The 18,764-nt window shown below is 32.6% G+C and overlaps 1 protein-coding gene across 2 annotated transcripts in view; it reads left to right on the top strand.

Moving 5' to 3' along the window:
• The first annotated feature begins 590 nt into the window (after window positions 1–590).
• Window positions 591–18,764, top strand: part of LOC133196748 (complement C1q-like protein 2) — a 140,199-nt gene continuing 122,025 nt past the window's right edge. The window contains exons 1-2 of one of the 2 annotated variants that reach the window (XM_061332610.1): window positions 591–776; window positions 949–2,410. In XM_061332610.1, coding sequence (XP_061188594.1) covers window positions 671–776; window positions 949–1,355 — 513 coding nt within the window. In that variant the 5' untranslated portion in view covers window positions 591–670 and the 3' untranslated portion in view covers window positions 1,356–2,410. Of the gene's footprint in view, window positions 777–948; window positions 2,411–18,764 lie in introns of those variants that run through there. The other variant, XM_061332608.1, reaches the window with a different exon arrangement.

Raw genomic sequence — 18,764 nt, 5'->3', positions numbered from 1 at the left:
GAGAGAAAATTTATCAATTACGTTTTGCACAGTTAATGATGAAAAACGAGACTATTTTATATTTTTGATAAAAAGATGAAGTAGTGAGTAATAAATTAAAAAAAAAAATCTTTTTTAAAAATTCTTTCTTTAGTTTCATGATTACGCTGCGTCTCCGAATCGAGTATTGATAATGTCATTATACCAAGAAGTCGCTCACTTCATTGAATTGTTTAAAAATTAATATTAAGCAATGTAAAACTGTTCATCACTGGAATTATCAGAGTCGTACTTGTATTTCCTTGTCAGATTTTGATATTAAGCTTTCGAAAACATGTTCTGCATTATACATGTATCTAGTTTGTTTTTTAACGAATGAAAATAACATGTAGTTGTAAAAAGCTTATAAAAAGTAAAGGGGTTAAAAAGATAAAAATACACGTCGGGTAATGTAGTTGAAGCAACTCTCTTCACAGATAACATCCAATTATATTCTTGGATGTAAATTTTTGATAACCCACTTCGCCCAATCACTACATGTTGAAAAAGTATAAATTGGTAACCGAATTTCTTTTCTAGAGTTCTTAAAGCATCAGTCATGTATATGTACATACAAAAAATTGGAATTATATTTCTATACTTAGGTTTTGTTAACAGTCAAAAGACTACGAACAATTCGGATCCAAACAATATGTCCGATCTTCAGAATAGGGTGGACATGTTGGAAAAAGCTGTAGGAAGAATTCTGACTGGGAAAGACCATGCAAATATAAGCGGTTTAAAGATTTATCACCAGGGTAAGTCATGAATGAGGATATAAACGTGCTGTGATACTTTTTTCTCTTATGTTTTCTTCCACTATCTTTATCTTTACAAACGAATTATTTGTGCAGATAATGAAAATGAAATTATCAAGATTTATAAAATCGGATTCATAAATAAAATGTTTTCTGTTTCTCTTCCTTTCAGGCATTCCTTCATTCAACACCAAGCTTGTAGCTTTCAGTGCACGATCCAATGATAGATCCGGAATAAGTAATGGATTCATACTGAAGTTCTCTCATGTCATCACTAACCTGGGAAACCACTACAATTCGACGGATGGGATTTTCATCGCACCTGTTCATGGATTGTACATGTTTCACTGGACCATGAACTGCCATACAACCGGAAGTAATCACTGTGGCACAAATCTAAAAATCAATGGTTCTGGAAAAGGTTACATATACTCAGGGGAGAATGCTGCTAACCATTACCATACCGGTTCAAGTTCGCTGCTGCTCGAAGTTCAGGCGGGAGATCATGTGTGGATTGAAACCAATTCTTGGTCCAACGTCCGAATTTATCACTGGTCTTCTTTTTCAGGATGTCTATAGTCAATATCATGAGTAAGAATATGAGAACTATGAGAAGAAGTCTTCTAGGCGGGTTAAAGATCGAGGACCTTGATTAAAGATCTTAGTTAAATATCAAGGACAATGCTTAAATATCCAGAATATCGGCTTTATTTACTCTCCAATGACAGCTTTATCAAGGAGGTCAGCTGTATCCTCAAGATATCTATTCAACATACATGTACATATATCTTTAAAATAATTTTTATATTTATTTTTACATTGATATGCAAAATATAAAATAACGACGATGTTATATCATATATTATATTGCTTCATGCTTTTATCTTGTTCCAATGAACTATGTGTCACAACTTGTATAGCAAAGAAAGGCACCTATACTACCACCTGCACTACATTTGTGGTCAACATACTTCTTATTTGCAAAAGGAAAACGAAGGCAAACGTGACAGAGTTAATGTGTTTTTAAGTAGGTACAGTGCAACACGCTTATAATGAACACGCTAACAATGAATTGACGCTTACAGCAAATTGATTTTATAAACTTAACGCATAAAACGAATTACACTTATAACGAAGCAAAATAGTCCGTCCATGGCACTTGGTTATAAGCGTGCTTTCCTGTATACGAGACATCTTTTACAGCTTTGTACAGACTAAAATTATATCAATTGATCTTTTTCAACTGTTATACTGTAAATATCTGACACATTTTTTTTTGCATTAGTAATGCACTTGACACAGAAATGTAAATCATTCCGATCTACGTGTGAAGTACTTTATATCTCCAAGATGTGAAATAATGTTAAGTGAACTGTTTGAGATTCTACTTAGAATGGGGTAATTGTTATTTGAATACTTTGTTGTCATCTGACGACAATTATGAAACTTAAGTATTTCTTTTTGTTCTATATTCCATCTGAGGCATCCATTTGATACAGGTCGAGCACTTTCATTTCTTTAGTTGACATACACTTTAAGACCCATTATACGTCATGAAACAGAACCTAGCTGAAGCGATGTGTAAAAGGATATATAAAAATAAAGACTCGAATGAAGCGTTGTATTCTTTAATATTAAATTTGAAGAATCATTTTGTTTAAAATTGTAAATGAAATTATATTATTCTAGTATTTTTAATTGAAGTTCAAAAATATTATGTTTACAATTTTCTAGGTGTAAAAGGTTTAATTAATGAACAGTGATCGATCTCAAAAAAATTATAAACAAATATGTGAAGAGGGCATAAAACACGGATCCCTGGAAATGACAGAGGTGGGATCAGGTGCCTAGGAGGAGTAAGCAAGAAAAGTTGCTGCCAGAAAAGTTGTTCGTTTACGATTTTATTGAAAATAATATGTGAGCTTATCTTGATACGATTGTAGTAATATCTCTTATCATTAAGGTCTTCCGTCACAACGGAAGACCTTCTACTGATTCTGATGGTTAAGATTATTAGGGTCTTCCGTCTTCAGCGGAAGACCCTTCTATTATTCTTAGGTTTCTTTTTTACCTTTATTATAATTAGGGTCTTCCGTCTTCTGCGGAAGAACCTTCTATTATTCTATTGTTGATTTTTCACTTTTCTTTTTATTAGGGTCTTCCGTCTTCTGCGGAAGACCCTTCTATTATTCTATTGTTGATTTTTCACTTTTCTTTTTATTATTAGGGTCTTTCGTCTTCAGCGGAAGACCCTTCTATTATTCTTCGGTTTCTTTTTTACCTTCATTATTATTTTTATTCTTTTTTCTTCTTACAAAATTTGTGCAGACGATTTCTCGGAGATGGCTCGTTCGATTTTATTCAGTTTTTTGTGGTAGATGCGTTGATATCTGAAGTTAATTCCGGCAATTCCTTTAAGGGATATTTACTTCCGGTCGGAAGTTATCGCCCTTTTATCAAAATTTAGAGGACCTCCTTGTCTGCGATTGAACTCAAAAACGGCTTAAGCTAGAGCGCTGAAATTTTCAGTGTTGATAGAGGACATGTTGCCATTTTGCACCTGGGTTTAGATATTTTCCGGAAGTGCCTAGTATGGGAGCTCGGTAGGCGTCGAAATTTAGGACACGAATTATGCTTGAATTTTTGAGACATTTTGTATCATATCTTTTAAAGTATAATTATTTTGCTAAAACATACTGAACAATGTTTGTGCAGAATGAAAAGATCTTTAATATGATATTAAGAAAAAAGTACTGACTCATCATATTAGGGGCCGAGAGGGGCCAAAAAGATTAAATCAATAACTCTTTAATGATCAATATTTTGGTATACATTACTGAAGCAAAAATGTGTATTTTTACAATTTACAACTATATATTATAAAATTTATGTCATATGTTACATAATTAGGGGCCATAAGGGGCTAGAATGCCAAATCTTTGGCACTCTATATCTCGAAAGTGGGAAATGTTTTGATAAGCAATATTGAATAAAAGATGTTCAAAACAATGTTCGGAAGAATATGTAACCTTTTGATTTTTGCTATACGTCCCCATTAAGGAGTTGAAGGGCTGGCCCCTAAATATATCTTTTGCATATATCTCGGTAACGAAAAAGAATTTCTGAATAGTTGTTGAACAAAAAGTGTTCAAAATCATAAGAGCTTTAAGGTGGTATGAAGAAAAAGGGGCTGGCCCCTCAAAATAGGGGAGGAGAGGGGCCAAAAGTCTTTAATCAATAACTATTTAATGATCAATATTTTTTAATATATTACTGAAGCGAAATAGTTCATCTTCACACTCTTTAACTATATAACATGGTGTTTACATCATGTCTTATGCAATAAGGGGTCATTAGGGGTCAGATTGCATAATCTTTGGCGCAATAAATCTTGAAAAGGAAGAATATTTTGATAACCAATATTGAACAAAAGACGTTCAAAATAATATTCTTAATAATATGCAATCTTTCAATTTTTGCTATACGTCCTCATTTACAGTGCTGCTATCCCACAAGTTGACATGGGATGGGTTTGGATAGGATTCAGGATTGAGGATTCACGATAGAAACATATAGTAGTTAATCCAATCCAATCCTATCCTATCCTATCCTGTATCCTACAGCCAATCAGATTCGAGTAAAGGTTGATTCATATTTCAGAATTAATTACAAAAACAGAATATGTTTTAAAACGTTTACAAAAGAAATATTTATCAAATTACGATAGAAAATAAACATATTTTGCTTATTTTAACACAAATTAATAATTAACTTCGAGTGACATTGCGTACGATTTAACCGTGACCGATTACCGGAAGAATCTTCACATGTAAACAACGAAGAGTTCGGACATCAAGAGATCTTATTTTCTTCAGCATGTAAAGCCATGTTTGGATGATTAAGCCAATTCCTACTTGTTTTAAAGTTCAATAACATGTAACTGTGTTAAATGTGCTCTGTTTGTCTGGATAATTCTACACAAACCGCCAACGGCGGACTTGAACAGATCGATATCGAAGTTGTTTGGTGCAAGAACATGTAAGTATACTACACACTGTACATGTGTGCATGTTTATACATTTCCCCCCTTTTAACAATGTTATAATGACTTGAGCTATCAAAATTTTATTCTATTATAACATAGACAAAAATCGGGTGTGGAAAAATAGGTAGTGTAGGAAGGGGAGAGGGTTAAAAATTTACAAATTCTCTGTCATGATTCAATGTGTCCTAAAACAATAAGATGTATTATGCCTTTTTCAGTTTGTTATTACTATATTATTTCCCTACTGTGGTTTAAAAAATGTTGTTTTTTTTTTTTATTTGAGTGCAATTATAATAAAATAAAGACAGAATCATATCTTATGCTACTGTTTAAATTGTATCATAAGCCAACTCAGCACTTACATGTACATTGTATGTATGACCTATTCTGGGTTATGAATTAAATTAATCATTCATTATTCTTCATTGCAGAGAATGATACTTGGTTTTGCCTGCCCTCATCAAAATATTTTGTGAGGAAAAAAGGATTTTACATTTGAAAAGTAGGTATGATTATTAACATGTGTTTATGCATGGGTATCAGTATAATACATACATATCATTATCAGAGTTGAGATGAAGTTTCTGTGTAGATTCTCTGAATAAGTGATTTTTCTTCTTTAAAAAAAAAAGAGTAAAACTGAAAACAGTTTGTTATTGTTCTGGTCATCTGACATGGTCATCATCATATGTATTTTCATAATTTTTTCTTATTCAAATTTTAAGCAAAGAAGAAAACAAACAAAACAAGAGGCCCATGGGCCTTGAATCGCTCTTCTGATAAACTGTACAACCTATCACTTCTATTTGAAGCCTCGAAGTATCCTGTATATTTACATAAACCCTTGAAATTCCAATTCACACTCTGAGAACCCAAGATGATTCTAAGCCAATTAGTACCTGAGTGTTGGTCATGGTGACCTACTTATCACTTGTCATTCTCTAAGGACCCATCAACTAAGTTTGATGATTCTAAGCCAATTAATACCTAAAATATTTTTTAAAATTATAATCATAAAATTTTATAAGTAGGTCAAAGTGACCTACTTTTCAATTGTTTTACTCCAAGGACCCAAGATGCATCAACTGACAAAGTTTGATGATTCTAAGCCAATTAGTACCTGTAATATTTAATTAAAGCCATAAATTTTCAAAAGTAGGTCACAGTGACCTACTTTTCAGTTGTTGTACTCCGAGGACCCAAGACGCATCAACTGACAAAGTTTAATGATTCTAAGCCAATAAGTACCCGAAATATTTGATTAAAGTCATAAATTTTCAAAAGTAGGTCACAGTGACCTACTTTTCAGTTGTTGTACTCCGAGGACCCATGACGCCTAAACTGACAAAGTTTTATGATTCTAAGCCAATTAGTACCCGAAATATTTTATTAAAGCCATAAATTTTCCGAAAGTAGGTCATGGTGACCTACTTTTTAGTCGACCTACCCCGAAGACCCATGACGCATCAACTGACAAAGTTTGATGATTCTAAGCCAATTAGTACCCGAAATATTTAATTAAAGCCATAAATTTTCAAAAGTAGGTCACGGTGACCTACTTTTTAGTCGATCTACCCTAAAGACCCAAGATGCATCAACTGACAAAGTTTGATGATTCTAAGCCAATTAGTACCCAAAATATTCAATTATCGCCATAAATTTTCAAAAGTAGGTCACTGTGACCTACTTTTTAGTCGACCTACTCCGAAGACCCAAGATGCATCAACTGACAAAGTTTGATGATTCTAAGCCAATTAGTACCTGAAATATTTAATTATAGTCATATAAATTGAAAAGTAGGTCACGGTGACCTACTTTTCAGTTGACCTTTTTTGAGGACCCAAGATGCATCAACTTACAAAGTTTTATGATCATAGGACTTAAAATGTCCAAATTATGCCTCTAAAACACTTTGAAATCGAATGCCTGCAAAGTTCAAAAAGTAGGTCACTGTGACCTACTTTTTAATAACTATGTTTTATGGCCCCAAGATGCATCATCTTACAAGATTTAATGATTCTAAGCCTCCCCGTATTCGAATTATTGACCTTAATTGTTTTAAAAAAGATTAGCCATAAAATTCAAAAAGTAGGTCAAGGTGACCTACTTTTTAGTTGACGTACTTTGAGGACCCAAGATGCATCAACTGACAAAGTTTGATGATCATAGGCCTTAAATTGTTCAAAATATGCCTCTAAATCATTTTGAAAAAGAATGGCCGCAAAATTTAAAAAGTAGGTCACTGTGACCTACTTTTGAGTCAACATGATATCAGGTCCTTAGATGCACCAACTGACAAGATTTGATGATCCTAGTCCTTATAGTAAGCAAAATATCAACATTTTAATAAAATGTAATTTTTGGTCAACTTTGAAGTGACCTTGAGACCACGCCCTTTGCCCCAGGGTAAATCCCCGTGCAAATTTTAATCTACAACATATCCTCATCCTTTTGTGTAAGTTTGGTGATAATCTGCCCAGTGGTTCTTGAGAAGAAGATTTTTTAGCAACCAGTACTTTTGTTTCTATTTTCCTAATTATCTCCCCTTGTTAAAGGGTCACAACCCCAGTTTTAGTATAAAAGGGAGCCCTTGGGCCAAGGATACCCTGTGACAGATTTGACAATAATTGGCCAAGGGGTTCTTGAGTTATGGCCCATATTCTAAAAAGTTTACGCACACCGCACACCGCACAAATGGCCATAGCATTAGCTCTTTGAGCCTTTGGCTCAGAAGAGCTAAAAACATAAATAGATTAATACTAGCATTAGAATTCAAAATAGAGAAAAAAAAAACAAACAAACAAATGTACTCATACTAGTTAACAAGTTGATGAGATGAAATGAATTACAATTTACAAGTAAATTATGATTGTTTAATTAAGATATGACTATGAAGTTGCAGTATAAGATTTGAGTTTGCTTGATTTCTTTAAATTCTTTACTCTGGGAGAGAAAAAAGGTAAAATTCAGCCAGTCGTACATGAAATGAGAAAGATAATCACAATAAAATACAGTTTTAATGTATAATGTATATGACAAAAATGCGCAATCTACATGCATATATTGTTATAATCATGATAATAATTGGGTTTTTTTAGGACGATCCTGCATATTTGCTGCTGTACATATTGCAGTTCATCTCATCTGCTGCTGGAATAAATATGAAAGATGTTCAAACCACTAAACAAGAGCCCCCTAGAGTCTGAAATCATGATGATTTTATTAAGGAGATCAGTGTGTGAAGTATTTGTTTTCTGTGCATTGTTGACAATTTCGAAACTGTTCGGTTACTTATGACTAGCTCTTTGACACAAACTTTGACATTTGAAATTCAATTTGAGCGACGGACAAGGAGGCGAAATCATATATATGCATGTAAAACATCATACAATTGGAAAAAGACATTGATAAACTTAAATTTAAACAGATTTCATGTACATGTATCTGTGAGCTTGGAATTGAAATACATGTATACTTCTGATGAATTTGTCTCATAATGGAACATTCAATTGTTATACATTGTAGATAAAAAAATAAAATTGTAGATGAGATTTATATATATTTAACACTGAAGAGGCAATTATCCTGAATAAATATTGTCAACTTGGTCAAGCATTTTTGTTCCTCATTTAGACCCTGAATAACATTCAAGATCAAATGTCAAGGTCAAAAACAAAATTTACTTAAATATGGCTTATAAATACTGAAACTACTGTGAATTCATATACATGTTTTACAAGAAAGAATTCGAAGGAATATGTGTGTGTCCACTGCAATAATTATTGCTGTCAATCTATCTATGAAGATTTATGAAAATGTTTTCTGTTAAACATAAATAAAATTCTCACTCATAAAAATATGGGTATTGAAATACATTTGCATGACACTGAACTGACCATAAACTAAAAACAAAGTGAAGTAAAATAAGAAAATTTAACATTTTGAATATCTTGATTTTTATTTAGCAAACATGATAAAGTTTTTGCATATTTGTAAAATATTCAAATTCAAACAATGATGAACTGAACATCTCAAACAAGAATAACTTTAAACAATGAATATAAAACAAATTTTAATCATACATTTAAATAATTTTTACATGTTTAATGAATAAAAGTCAAGATATTCTAAATGTCTGTTCTCGGTTTATGGTCTTGTCATACATATATCTTCTTTCTGGATCTACATGAGTATGAAGGTATAGACATTAATAGTCTAATTCTCATAATTAAAGAGCTTAAATTTTGTTGTTTAGTCTACTTATTAATAATCATAACATTAGAAAAGTATCTGAAGTCTTAGTTGTTGTCCCCCCCCCCTTTTTCCACGATTTCTTCTCTCTAACTTTAACTCCATTTATTTATCAAAGTGTATAAATTCGAAAAGAAATCGCAAATACCGTGACGTCTCTCGATCATTGTTAGTATGTGAAATTAAATTTAAAAAAAGTCGGATTATAATTTTTTTTCTATAAATTTTTTGAAAGCTTACTTTCTTTACACGTTCGCTAGATCAGTACTTGCCTATGTTTTATTACAGTCCCTTTGTTTACATTTTAACTCGGTACTCGAATATTAATTCGTGCGGGGTGTTGGGAATTAATGGATGTTGATCTCGATTATTTTTTATCATCAAAACATATTAAATAAAATCCATAATTATAACTGATTTTTATATAATGGTCATTTTATTTTTTATTTTTTTCGTTTTGTCAAATTAACTCCTAAATATTAAAAAACTGAAAGTAGCAGGATAGGATAGGATAGGATTAGACTGAAATCACAGGATAGGATTGTGGATGCAGGATTCACGATAGGATAGGATAGGATTGTCAACTTATAGGATAGCAGCACTGTAGGACTTAAAGGGCCGGCCCTCAATATTTCTTTTGCATATATCTCGTAAACGAAAAAGACCTTATATATAATTGTTGAACAAAAAGTGTTCAAAATCATGAAAGCTTTAAGATGATATCAAGAAAAAGGGGCTGACTACTCAAAAAAGGGGCCTAGATCTAAAACTTTTTAATGTTCAATATTTTGTTACACATACTGATGGAAAATTCTTTGTCTCAACAATTTATTTATATCACTATTTTTTACGAAAATGTCAGTCAAATTCTTATCTCATCTTATCGAAAATCGGACGGAAGACCCACTCGTTGCTCGCAACGAGATCGCATCTAGTTATTATTCTTTTTTTTTCCTTACCGATTTTGTGCAGAAGATTTCTCGGAGATCGCTCGATCAATTTGCTTCAAATTTTCAGGGTTAATGCGTTGCTATCTGAAGTTTATAACGGCAATTTCAGTTTTTGAAAAATCACTTCCGGTCAGAAGTTATCGCCCTTTGATCGATTTTTAGATAGACTTTGTGTCTGCACAAAAACTCAAGAACGACAAATGCTAGAGTGTTGAAACTTTTAGTGGTGATAGAAGACATGTTCTAGATGTGCACCTTGGTTTTCAAATTTTCCGAAAGTGCGAAGTATGGAAGCTCGGTAGGGGTCAAAATTTAGGACGTGATTTATGAGTGAATTTTAGAGACATTTCTTATAATAACATTTTAAATAGAAGTATTTTAATATAATATATTGAACAAAAAAGTCTTCAAAATCACAAGACCTTTCATTTGATATCAAGAAAAAGGGGCTGACCCCTCAAATTAGGGGCTCAGAAGGGCCAAAATACTTTCATCTATAACGTTTTAATGATCAATATTTTGTTATTAATTACTGAAGCAAAAATGTTTATCTTAACATTCCGCAACTATATATTATAAAATATTGATCATATGTTACGTAATAAGGGGCCATAAGGGGCCAGAATGCTAGGTCTTTGACACTTTATATCTCGAAAAGGGGAAATATTTTAATAAGCAATATTGAACAAAAGATGTTCAGAATAATGTTCTAAACAATATACACCCTTTTAATTTTTGCAAGACATCCCCATTAAGGACTTGGAGGGCTGGCCCCTAAATATTGTTATTCTATATATCTCTTAAACTAAAGGAAATTTCTGAATAGTTGTTGAACAAAAAGTCTTCAAAATCACAAGACCTTTCATTTGATATCAAGAAAAAGGGGCTGACCCCTCAAATTAGGGGCCTGGAAGGGCCAAAAGTCTTTCATCTATAACTTTTTAATGATCAATATTTTGTAATAAATTACTGAAGCAAAAATGTTTATCTTAACATTCCGCAACTATATATTATAAAATTTTGATTATATGTTACGTAATAAGGGGCCATAAGGGGCCAGAATGCTAAGTCTTCGACACTTTATATCTTGAAAATAGGACTTGGAGGGCTGGCCCATAAATATTGTTATTCTATATATCTCTTAAACTAAAGGAAATTTCTGAATAGTTGTTGAACAAAAAGTCTTCGAAATCTCAAGACCTTTCATTTGATATGAAGAAAAAGGGGCTGGCCCCTCAAATTAGGGGCTCAGAAAGGCCAAAAGTCTTTCATCTATAACTTTTTAATGATCAATATTTTGTAATAAATTACTAAAGGAAAAATGTTTATCTTAACATTCCGCAACTATAATAGAATTTTAATTATATGTTACGTAATAAGGGGCCATAAGGGGCAAGAATGCTAAATCTTTGATACTTTATATCTCGAAAAGGGGAAATGTTTTGATAAGCAATATTGAACAAAAGATGTTCAGAATAATGTTCTAAACAATATACACCCTTTTAATTTTTGCAAGACATCCCCATTAAGGACTTGGAGGGCTGGCCCCTAAATATTGTTATTCGATATATCTCTTAAACGGAAGGAAATTTCTGAATAATTGTTGAACAAAAAGTCTTCAAAATCACAAGACCTTTCATTTGATATCAAGAAAAAGGGGCTGGCCCTTCAAATTAGGGGCTCAGAAGGGCCAAAAGTCTTTCATCTTTAACTTTTTAATGATCAATATTTTGTAATAAATTACTGAAGCAAAAATGTTCATCTTAACATTCTGTAACTATATTTTATAAAACTTTGGTCATATGTTCAAAATAATGGGCCAAAGTGGGCCAGATTGCCAAATCTTTTCACCTCGAACAAGTGGAAATATTTTGATAAGCAATATTGAACAAAAGATGTTCAGAATAATGTTTTAAACAATATGCATCCTTTCACATTTTATAGACGAATATCTCAGTCAAGGTCTTGACTAATCTTATCCAAAATCAGACGGAAGACCCACTCGTTGCTCGCAACGAGAACCATCTAGTTATTAGGGTCTTCCGTCTTCTGCGGAAGACCCTTCTATTATTCTATTGTTGATTTTTCACTTTTCTTTTTATTATTATTATTCTTTTTTTTTTCCTTACCGATTTTGTGCAGAAGATTTCTCGGAGATCGCTCGATCGATTTGCTTCAAATTTTCAGGGTTAATGCGTTGCTATCTGAAGTTTATAACGCCATGTCAGTTTTTGAAAAATCACTTCCGGTCAGAAGTTATCGCCCTTTGATCGATTTTTACATAGACCTTGTGTCTGCACAAAAACTCAAGAACGACAAATGCTAGAGTGTTGAAACTTTCAGTGGTGATAGAGGACATGTTCTAGATGTGCACCTTGGTTTTCAAATTTTCCGGAAGTGCGAAGTATGGAGGCTCGGTAGGGGTCGAAATTTAGGAGGAAATTTTTGAGTGAATTTTAGAGACATTTCTTATAATAACATTTTAAATAAAAATATTTTGTTGAAATATTTTGAACAAAAAGTCTTCAAAATCACAAGACCTTTTATTTGACATCAAGAAAAAGGAGCTGACCCCTCAAATTAGGGGCTCAGAAGGGCCAAAAGTCTTTTATCTATAACTCTCTAATGATTAATATTTTGTTTTAAATTACTGAAGCAAAAATGTTCATCTTAACATTCTGCAACTATATATTATAAAATTTTGATCATATGGTACGTAATAAAGGGCCATAAGGGGCCAGAATGCTAAATCTTTGACACTTTGTATCTCGAAAAGCAGAAATATTTTGATAAGCAATATTGAACAAAAGATGTTCAGAATAACGTTCTGAACAATATACACCCTTTTAATTTTTGCAAGACATCCCTTTTAAGGACTTGGAGGGCTGGCCCCTAAATATTGTTATTCTATATATCTCTTAAACGAAAGGAAATTTCTGAATAGTTGTTGAACAAAAAGTCTTCAAAATCATAAGACCTTTCATTTGATATCAAGAAAAAGGGGCTGACCCCTCAAATTAGGGGCTCAGAAGGGCCAAAAGTCTTTCATCTATAACTTTTTAATGATCAATATTTTGTTATAAATTACTGAAGCAAAAATGTTCATCTTAACATTCTGCAACTATATATTATAAAATTTTGATCATTTGTTACGTAATAAGGGGCCATAAGGGGCCAGAATGCTAAATCTTTGACACATTATATCTCGAAAAGGGGAAATATTTTGATAAGCAATATTGAACAAAAGATGTTCAGAATAATGTTTTAAACAATATACACCTTTTCTATTTTTGCAAGACATCCCCATTAAGGACTTGGAGGGCTGGCCCCTAAATATTGTTATTCTATATAACTCTTAAACGAAAGGAAATTTCTGAATAGTTGTTGAACAAAAAGTCTTCAAAATCACAAGACCTTTCATTTGATATCAAGAAAAAGGGGCTAACCCCTCAAATTAGGGGCTCAGAAGGGCCAAAAGTCTTTCATCTATAACTCTTTAATGATCAATATTTTGTTATAAATTACTGATGCAAAAATGTTCATCTTAACACTCTGCAACTATATATTATAAAATTTTGGTCATATATTACGTAATAAGGGGCCATAAGGGGCCATAAGGGGCCAGAATGCTAAATCTTTGACACATTATATCTCGAAAAGGGGAAATATTTTGATAAGCAATATTGAACAAAAGATGTTCAGAATAATGTTCTAAACAATATACACCCTTTTTATTTTTGCAAGACATCCCCATTAAGGACTTGGAGGGCTGGCCCCTAAATATTGTTATTCTATATAACTCTTAAACGAAAGGAAATTTCTGAATAGTTGTTGAACAAAAAGTCTTCAAAATCACAAGACCTTTCATTTGATATCAAGAAAAAGGGGCTGACCCCTCAAATTAGGGGCTCAGAAGGGCCAAAAGTCTTTCATCTATAACTTTTTAATGATCAATATTTTGTTATATATTACTGAAGCAAAAATGTTCATCTTAACACTCTGCAACTATATATTATAAAATTTTGATCGTATGTTACGTAATAAGGGGCCATAAGGGGCCAGAATGCTGAATCTTTGACACATTATATCTCGAAAAGGGAAATTATTTTGATTAGCAATATTGAACAGAAGATGTTCAGAATAATGTTCTAAACAATATACACCCTTTTAATTTTTGCAAGACATCCCCATTAAGGACTTGGAGGGCTGGCCCCTAAATATTGTTATTCTATATATCTCTTAAACGAAAGGAAATTTCTGAAAATCACAAGACCTTTCATTTGATATCAAGAAAAAGGGGTTGATTCCTCAAATTAGGGCCCAGAAGGGCCAAAAGTCTTTCATTTATAACTTTTAAATAATCAATATTTTGTTATAAATTCCTGAAGGAAAAATGTTCATCTTAACATTCGTTAACTATATATTATAAAACTTTGATCATGTGTTCAAAATAATGGGCCATAAAGGGCCAGAATGCCAAATCTTTGACACCTCGAACAAGGGGAAATATTTTGATCAGTAATATTGAACAAAAGATGCTCAGAATAATGTTATAAACAATATGCATCCTTTCACTTTTTATAGACGAATATCTCAGTCAAGATCTTGACTGATCTCATCCAAAATCAGACGGAAGACCCACTCGTTGCTCGCAACGAGAACCATCTAGTTATTATTCTTTTTTGTTTTCCTTACCGATTTTGTGCAGAAGATTTCTCGGAGATCTCTCGATCGATTTGCTTCAAATTTTCAGGGTTAATGCGTTGCTATCTGAAGTTTATAACACCGCTTCAGTTTTTGAAAAATCACTTCCGGTCAGAAGTTATCGCCCTTTGATCGATTTTTACATAGACCTTGTGTCTGCACAAAAACTCCAGAACGACAAATGCTAGAGTGTTGAAACTTTCAGTGGTGATAGAGGACATACTCTAGATGTGCACCTTGGTTTTCAAATTTTCCGGAAGTGCGAAGTATGGAAGCTCGGTAGGGGTCAAAATTTAGGATGTGATTTATGAGTGAATTTTAGAGACATTTCTGATAATAACATTTTGAATAGAAGTATTTTGTTAAAACATATTGAACAAAAAGTCTTCAAAATCACAAGACCTTTCAATTGATATCAAGAAAAAGGGGCTGACCCCTCAAACTAGGGGCTCAGAAGGGCCAAAAGTCTTTCATCTATAACTCTTTAATGATGAATATTTTGTTATAAGTCATTGAAGCAAAAATGTTTATCTTAAAATTCTACAACTATATATTATAAAATTTTGATCATATGTTACGTAATAAGGGGCCATAAGGGGCCAGAATGCTAAATCTTTCACACGTTATATCTCGAAAAGGGGAAATATTTTGATAAACAATATTGAACAAAAGATGTTCAGAATTATGTTCTTAACAATAAACACCTTTTTAATTTTTGTAAGACATCCCCATTAAGGAGTTGGAGGGCTGGCCCCTAAATAGTGTTATTCTATATATCTCTTAAACGGAAGGAAATTTCTGAATAGTTGTTGAACAAAAAGTCTTCAAAATCACAAGATCTTTCATTTGATATGAAGAAAAAGGGGCTGACCCCTCAAACTAGGGGCTCAGAAGGGCCAAAAGTCTTTCATCTATAATTCTTTCATGATCAATATTTTGTTATTAATTACTGAAGCAAAAATGTTTATCTTAACATACTGCAACTATATATTATAAAATTTTGATCATATGTTACGTAATAAGGGGCCAGAATGCTAAATCTTTGACACGTTATATCTCGAAAAGGGGAAATATTTTGATAAACAATATTGAACAAAAGATTTTCAGAATAATATTCTAAACAATATACACCCTTATAATTTTTGCAAGACATCCCCATTAAGGAGTTGGGGGGGCTGGCCCCTAAATATTCTTATTCTATATATCTCTTAAACGAAAGGAAATTTCTGAATAGTTGTTGAACAAAAAGTCTTCAAAATCACAAGACCTTTCATTTGATATCAAGAAAAATGGGCTGACCCTTCAAATTAGGGGCTCAGAAGGGCCAAAAGTCTTTCATCTATAACTCTTTAATGATGAATATTTTGTTATAAGTTACTGAAGCAGAAATGTTTATCTTAACATTCTGCAACTATATATTATAAAATTTTGATCATATTTTACGTAATTAGGGGCCATAAGGGGCCAGGATGCTAAATCTTTGACTCCTTTAACAAGGGGAAATATTTTGATAAGCAATATTGAACAAAAGATGTTCAGAATAATGTTCTAAACAATATGCGTCCTTTCACTTTTTACAGACGAATATCTCAGTCAAGATCTTGACTAATCTTATCCAAAATCAGACGGAAGACCCACTCGTTGCTCGCAACGAGAACCATCTAGTTAGGGTCTTCCGTCTCCAACGGAAGACCCTTGTATTATTGTATTGTTTCTTTTTCACTTTTATTAGGGTCTTCCGTCTCCAACGGAAGACCCTTCTATTATTCTATTGTTTCTTTTTCACTATTATTATTATTATTTTTTTCTGTCCAAATTTTGTGCAGACGATTTCTCAGAGATGGTTGGATAGATTCACTTGAAATTTTTAGAGATGATGTATCATGATGTAAACCTAATACATTTTCTTTAATTTTTGGAAATTCACTTCCGGTCGGAAGTTATCGCCCTTTAATCGAATTTTTAGTGACCATTTTGTCTACACAAAAACTCAAAAATGACAAAAGCTAGAGTGCTGAAATTTTCAGTGATAATAGAGGACATGTTCTAGTTGTGCACCTCAGTTTTTAAATTTTCTGGAAGTGCCTAGTATGGAAGTTCGGTAGGGGTCAAAATTTAGGACATGAATCAGGAGTGAATTTTCGAGACATTTTTTATCATATCTTCAAAACTATAAATATTTTCTTAAAACATATTGAACAGAAATTGTGTATAATAATAAGATCTTTTTTATGATATCAAGAAAAAAGGGCTGACTCATCACATTAGGGGCCAAGAGGGGCCAAAAGTCTTAAATCCATAACTCTTAAACGATCAATATTTTGATATACATTACTGAAGCAAAAATGTTTATCTGAACAATCTACAACTATATATTATGATAAAAATCTCATATGTTACATAATTAGGGGCCATAAGGGGCCAGAATGCTAAATCTTTGACGCTTTATATCTCGAAAGTGGGAAATATTTTGATAAGCAATATTGAACAGAAGATGTTCAAAATAATGTTCTAAACAATATGCAACGTTTCATTTTTCTTTAAACGTCACCATTAAGGAGTTAAAGGGCCGGCCCCTAAATACTTCTTTTGTTAATATCTCGGAAACGAAAAAGAATTTCTGAATAGTTGTTGAACAAAAAGTGTTCAAAATCATAAGAGCTTTAAAGTGGTATGAAGAAAAAGGGGCTGGCCCCTCAAAATAAGGGCCGAGAGGGACCGAAAGTCTTTAATCAATAACTCGTTAACGATCAATATTTTGTGATGCATTACTGAAGCAAAAATGTTAATATTAACGATTTACAACTACATATTATGATATTCATATTATATGTTACATAATTAGGGGTCATAAGGGGCCAAAATGCATAATCTTTAACGCTATATATCTCAAAAGTGTGAAATATTTTGATATGCAATACTGAACAAAAGATGTTCTAAATAATGTTCTGAACAATATACAATCTTTTATTTTTTGCTTAACGTCCCCAATAAGGAGTTAAAGGGCCGGCCCCTAAATGCTTCTTTTGCAAATATCTGGGAAACGAAAAAGAATTTCTGAATAGTTGTTGAACAAAAAGTGTTCAAAATCATAAGAGCTTTAAAATGATATGAAGAAAAAGGGCTGGCCCCTCAAAATTGGGGCCGATAGGGGAGGAAAGTCTTTCATCAATAACTCTTTAACGATCATTATTTTGTAAAATATTACTGCAGCAAAAATGTTTATCTGAGCAAACTACAAGTATATATTATGTTATTCACATCATATGTTACATAATTAGGGGTCGTGAGGGGCCGAAATACTAAATCTTTGACGTTTTATATCTCGAAAGTGGGAAATATTTTGCTAAGCAATATTGAATAAAAGATATTCACAATAATGTTCTGAACAATATGTAACCTTTCAATATTTGCTAAACGTCTCCGTTAAGGAGTTGAACGGCCGGTCCCTAAATATTTCTTTTGCATACATCTCGAAAACAAAAAAGAATTTCTGAATAGTTGTTGAACAAAAAGTGTTCAAAATCATAAGAGCTTTAAGGTGATATCAAGAAAAAGGGACTGGCCCCTCAAAATAAGGGCCGATAGGGGCCGAAAGTCTTTCATCAATAACTCTTAAACGATCATTATTTTGTAATACATTACTATGGCAAAATAGATCATCTTCACTTTCCTTAACTATATAACATGTTGGTGGCATCATATGTTACGTTATAAGGGGACATTAGGGGCCAGAATGCTAAACCTTTGACGCTTTATATCTCGAAAGTGGGAAATATTTTGATAAGCAATATTGAATAAAATATGTTCACAATAATGTTCTGCACAATATGTAACTTTCAACTTTTGCTAAACGTCTCCATTAAGGAGTTGAAGGGCCGGCCCCTAAATATTTCTTTTGCATATATCTCGGAAACGAAAAAGAATTTCTGCATAGTTGTTGAACAAAAAGTGTAGTAGGGGCCAAGACGGGCCGAAAGTCTTTCATCTATAATCTTTAATGATCAATATTTTGTTATAGATTACTGAAGCAAAATT

This window comes from Saccostrea echinata, unplaced genomic scaffold, assembly GCF_033153115.1.
Source record: "Saccostrea echinata isolate AGI-Se365-2 ecotype Australia unplaced genomic scaffold, CSIRO_AGI_Sech_v1 ptg000030l, whole genome shotgun sequence".
NCBI lineage: Eukaryota > Metazoa > Mollusca > Bivalvia > Ostreida > Ostreidae > Saccostrea > Saccostrea echinata.
The sequence above is the reverse complement of the archived record's forward strand: the minus strand, read 5'-3'. Positions and strand labels throughout refer to the sequence as shown.